Raw genomic sequence first — 6,067 nt, forward strand, 5'->3', positions numbered from 1 at the left:
TTTTTATTAGAAAAATTTGTATCATAACTGAAATCTTTTCTGTTTAATGCAGCAGCCCTCCCAAAGAACAACAGCAACAAGAAGCTCCAATGGCACCACAATTAGAAGAAGAAGTACAGCCTGAATTGTAAGTTTTACCATTGTTCACCACATTGTATCATTTCGTTTCAGTGGACTTTGTAATTTTAAATCACTTGATTGCTAGTGTGTTCAGGGTTTAGGCTTATTCTGATTGCCTGCAGCAATGCTTTTCTAGCTGTTTCATTATTTATCATGTTTTATTCAATGCATCAATGGGATTCGGTTCGGTGGGCTCATAAAATACTTTTTATTATTTTTAATGGAATATGATAATAATTTGGGATAATTATTGAAATATTTACTATTTAATGCAGCAGCCCTCTGGAAGCGCAACAGCAGCCCAGCAAAGAAGCAACAGCGCAGCAATCAGAAGAAGAAGTACCTGTTGATGTGTAAGTTTTACTGCTTATACAAATCCCAATAATTTCGTTCACTACATGCTTTAATTATGGTTCAATTGAATCCAGAAATGAATTCAATGTGTTCTTGTCTTTGAATCTCTTTTGTTTCTTACAGCTGCCCTTCGGAACCCGAAAAGCAGGCTGTCGAGGAATCTTATTCACCGAGAAAAACGGAGCCAGAACCTACGTTGAATGTGTAAGTTTTAATTAATATCATTTTTTCAATGTGCAGATTTCAATTTCTCAGAACCTATTCTAATTATTAAACATTAACTTCTTCCTTGTTTACATTCCTTAGAGATACTGTTACGGTGTCTGTTACGAGTTCTCTTATTGAAGAGTTAATAAATGATGATTATATCTATGAAGTTTTTGATAATGAGTAAGTTGCACATAAAAAATTTTTTTATTAATTTTAATGGTATATGATAATAATTCTGGGCTGTTATTGAACTATTTTCTATTTAATGTAGCAGTCCTGCCAAAGAACAATAGCAACCATGCCAAGAACCTCAGGTAGAACGGCAATCAGAACAAGAAGCACTTGTTAATGTGTACGTAAGCATAAAATTCTTTTTGTAATTTTTAATTTTGGTTCACTATATTGTTTAATATCATTTTTGTTTAATATCATTGTTAAATATCTATCATCTTGCAGTGCTGCTTAACCTAGGCAAAGGAAAGATGATATGCCTTCCTTTAGCCTTGAAATAAGTCCACCAGCATCTCAACCAACTCAGCCCTCTGAGCCGAGTGTTTCACAGCTTGAAATTCTGGAAGAGGTGATGATAGATGCTGCAGTGACAGTAGCATTAAAGTTTGCTAAAGCAACAACTTCCGAGCCAACCTTACCAGCTGCTGAAGTTTTCAAAACTCCAGAGAAAAAGATAAAAATCTCAAAGGATTTGATCGAAAAGTGTTATCATTGGATGACACATGTGAAAAAGACAAAAGATAGTAGCAACAAATATGATACAACATTCTTCTTGAAACATGAGGCACTTTACGAGGGGTTAAGAGAATATTTCATGTCTCTAATGCCCAAAGAACAAGTGCATGCCACGGTAAATTCTTTGCCAATTGCGTTAACGTTAATGATTTTTCTAAACACTCTTATACAGTATATCTCATAAATTTTCTTCCTGTAGGTGGTCAGTATACATAGCATGATTCTCAACCAAATAAAAGTTCGCCGGTATCAAGAACAAATATACATTGTGTCACTTGATATTGTGGTAAGCTAAATTTCTTATTCCCTGCTGATTGTTGTTCGGTTCAGTGGGAATGTTCATATTGATTCACCTGATTGTTATGTGTTCTGTTGAGTTCTTTTGCATGAAGAAAACTTTTCTCTTGATTATTGAATGTTTTTCACGTTTTATTCAGCATATGAATTGTGTTCGGTTCGGTGGAAATGTGATTAACTAATGTTCGTTTTGCAGAATTTTATGTTGGCAACCCATGGCGTGGACTACACTGATAAAAGGACAAAAAAGGCCTACCGGTTCAATATTGAGCAGTATGCCCACCACCGACAGTTTCTTGACAAAAGAAAACTTGCATCACATCCATTTGTAAGTTGTAATTTCTAAAAATTCTTCGATAATTCTCTCGTTTCCTATTGTTTCGACTGAAATATTCTATCATTTTCCCAAACTTCATCTATTTATGTCAATTTGTAACGGCGGGCATTGGTGGTTGTGGATTGCCGATTTCAAGAAAAAGGCATTTTATTTTCTTGACCCTGTGAATAAGCCGAAAAAAGATATACCTGAATTGAAAGTGAAACTAAACAAATTTGTTGTAAGTTATTTTCTTGTAAATTATTCAAATTATTTAGTATATGAAATGAGATCGATTCACTGTTGCTTTTTGTTTTTCAATTTTTGTATCCCTTTCAGGGATTAATAATATCTCATATGAGGGTTTACGCTGGGGCAGAACCCTTAATGGAGGACAGACTGGGAGAAGAAGCAAAGTATATCCCACTAAATGGTCAATGTACAAAGTAAAAATCTTTGTCTTCTATAGTACTATATTTAATGTATTTTATTTTGTATACTATTAATCGTATTATACTCAATTCTTGCTTAGCTATGATTGTGGAATATATGTCATGAAATGGCTCGAAATAATTGATCCATAAAAGATCAAAAGTGGGAAGAGATATAAATATAAAGTTTGGACACAAGTAAGTACTTTCTAAAATAATAAAGTTCTTTCTTTTCTTATTTCAGTTGGGTTCATTTCTTTTGTAACTAATTCCTTTCAATTGAAATGTAGGAAGAGATTGATGGCTTCAGGTATAAATATGGTCCGCATATTCTGTTGCACGAAATGAACAAAATTAGAGACCAAGTGATTCGGGCATCTGAAGCAATAAGACTCCCGAAGCCATCTGCTGCCCTCTCCAGCCCTTATTGTAAATTTTCATCTGCGGATTTAGATAGTAAATAGGATATACTATGATTGACTGGTTGTAATTAAAAATATTTTGTTTAACTTGTTTAAAAAAAAAACAATGCTTCTTTCAAATGTATATACATCAATAGTAATGTAAATGTTAATGTATATATCTATATATGATTCAAGATGGATTACTCCTTGTCCTGTAGGTCTGAGATGTTAATTTATATATCTGTTAGAACTGTCTAACTACTGTTTTGTTTCAGGTTCTCCAGTGATTGCAATCACTGTATTTACCAATACATGAAGAACACCAAAAAACACAGTGAACCAAAATTAATACAGTGGTCGAATCAAAAGTTGCAAACACACTGTACAGAAATTCAAAGAACTAATTATAAAAAAATGTTTCTATCTGTATTCAGTTTCAGAAACAACTAAACTCTCTGATATAGTAAAATAAATTGACTATTTAATAAAGAAAAAATTGACTTTTGGAATAAAGAATTTCACAAAAAAATGACTATTCATTAAAGACTAACAACAGTCAAAAATTAACCCTCCTATAACCTTGGTGAACCGAAATTTGCTCATGAGTGAATAGCAATTTATATTAATAAAAACTAAAACTCGTATAATCCTCTCTTGGATAATTCATATCTGGTGCATTGTAAAGAGTGGAGCTTGACTGAATCGATGATCCAATGTCTAAAAGGTTCAACTACAAAAGACACAATTAATTGTATATTAGCAAAATGCACAACTAAATTTTTACCTAATCCAAAGCAAGTCAATTTTACCTCGCTTGAAGCTGTCTTTTTCTTTTTCTTCATCGCATTTGAGATCTTTTTTTCCAGGTTTGATTCAAGTCTGTTCTTGGGCCAGCCTCTTGTTTTGACGCGTGGCAGGCTTTGAAGGTCGTTCACATCGCTCAACGTCGCTTCTTCGTGGGATAACAAACTTTTTCCTTTGCTTCTCTCTTGATATTCTTGCATCTCCACCTTGACCTTATCAAACGCTCGGTGCAGAATTCCGGTCAACTCCTCGGACTCGGATACAAATTCGCATGTATTGTGCGACCGAAACACCAATTCGTCGAATCTCTTACTTCTCAGCTCCAATAGAAACTCATCTTGGCTGATCTTGATATGTGTGTGCCTCCTCTTTATGTTCTTGCTCCAACATTCCAGTATGTATTTCGGTGCCACGTTATCCACTCGCTCAAAGATTAGGACGCTTAGGGAATGGCGGCACAATATGCCCCTTGAATCGAACAGCAAGCACTGGTACTTTACCTCTCGTGATACTGTATCATAGGTGACGACAAACTTGTTGAATGTGGAGTTGGAAACCTGCTCTACGACTTTGTATGTTGTGAAAGCTAGGGTGGAATGCATTGATCTTGTGATACAATTCACTTTACCTCTTAATTGATCTTGAACTTCCCTGAACTTCTCGTGGGTATACACATGCTGAAACTGTGCCTCTATTGCTAATTTTGTTGCACACGGTATCACGGTGTAAAAATCTGCAGCATCAAATTTTCTCTCTCTTAGCTCTCTGCTTGCTAGGCAATTGTCGTATTGCTTCACGAATTGTCTCAGGGAGCTGTTCCGTGTGATGAACTTGTTGAAAAATGAATGCATGCTCTCGCTCCTTTGTGTGCTTCTCATCCTAGCCCAGAAACTGGAATCCATATATGCCGATCTTCGTAAAGCTCTGCATAAAAAACCGAAACCATAAAGTATGGTGAACCGAAAATAATGCATGTTTTGAAAAAACAGGTATGGGCATGAAAATAATTCGAATTGAAACCTCAATTACCTGAAAGCCACTTGTTCCCTCCAAGGCCGTACTTTGTGAGGAAATCGTTCCAGTTTCTGTCAAATGCATCTTTTGTGTACGAGTTCCAAACAACATGGCTCATCTCTCGTTCAATTTTGTCGTGTCGCTTGTAGCCGTTTAGTTTGTGTGGGATCTTCTTCATGATGTGCTAGATGCACCACCGGTGAATTGTTGTTGGCATGCACGGCTCAATTGCCCTTTGAATCAATGTGCATTGGTCGGTAAGAATGCCTTTTGGTGCCTTTCCTCCCATGCAATTTAGCCAACACTCAAATAGCCATTTGAATGATTGGATGTCCTCATTTTTCATTAGCGCGCATCCGAGAAGTGCCGACTGGCCGTGATGATTCACGCCCACAAAAGAACCTAAAACCAAATTATACCTGCATAAATAAGCACACCCAGACCGTAGTGAACCGAAAGATGTACATGCACTAAACACGAAAATATATGTGACTGGTAAGTTTTGCTTGTCTGATTTCGGCTTCCTCATTGGTTTTAATGGTGCGACGCACAAACATGTTAAGCTCCCTGTGTTGTTTGAACATCTCTGCCCGATCTGGACAGTGAGGATGTGAGTGATTCAGAACTACTTTAGAAACTGTCCAAAGACCAACGTCCTTCATTATGTGTACGTAAATCCTGGCCGGACAATTTAACCCAGCTGAAGGGTTTGTCTTCAAAGTTGTAGATATCTTGGATTTTCACCTCCCGTCTCTCGTGCATACGATTAGTTGATTCTTAATCTTGTCTCCGTCCCGAGTCGTGTTCCTTATTTTGGTAGAAAAACTGGCAAGTTTGGAATAATATTTGTAGAACTTTCCATCTTCTTCTAGTGTCTTGAAAATCATCCCCACCTTTGGGACAAATTTTTCATCCACAACACAGCTGGTCTGCATGGTGAACCGAAAGCGTCATTATGGTGAAACAATTATATAGTACTCAGTGAACAAAACAGAATATATTCCTCTAATTGTTTTTACAAACTCCTTTCAGCATACCGAACCGAACACATACTCATGGTGAAATAACTCTACAATACTGAGTAAACGAAACATAATCCAGTGTATGAAAATAAATTCAAACTTCTTTCTGCTTACCGAACCGAATAGTAACTTACAGTGAAAGAATTGTATAGTACTTAGTTAACGAAACATAATTCATTATATAAAACCAAATTCGAAACAACTCTGTCTACAATTTAGATATTATCAATTCAATTCCATTCAATTCATAGTCAAAAACACCTACGTTCATTGAATTCAATTCAAATAAAATTAACAATCGTATTCCATTCAATTCGATTCAAAATTGAACAATCCAAACCTAATCAG

General features: G+C 35.8%; 1 protein-coding gene across 1 annotated transcript; it reads right to left on the bottom strand.

The window, feature by feature from the left end:
- On the bottom strand, positions 3,502-4,815 carry LOC107640866 (protein FAR-RED ELONGATED HYPOCOTYL 3-like). The gene is made up of 4 exons (XM_016344367.1): positions 4,713-4,815; positions 4,592-4,607; positions 3,689-4,496; positions 3,502-3,609 (listed from the first exon to the last, which is right to left on the bottom strand). The coding sequence occupies exons 1-4, from the start codon at positions 4,813-4,815 to the stop codon at positions 3,502-3,504; spliced, it is 1,035 nt and encodes a 344-aa protein (XP_016199853.1).

This window comes from Arachis ipaensis, chromosome B05 (assembly GCF_000816755.2).
Source record: "Arachis ipaensis cultivar K30076 chromosome B05, Araip1.1, whole genome shotgun sequence".
NCBI lineage: Eukaryota > Viridiplantae > Streptophyta > Magnoliopsida > Fabales > Fabaceae > Arachis > Arachis ipaensis.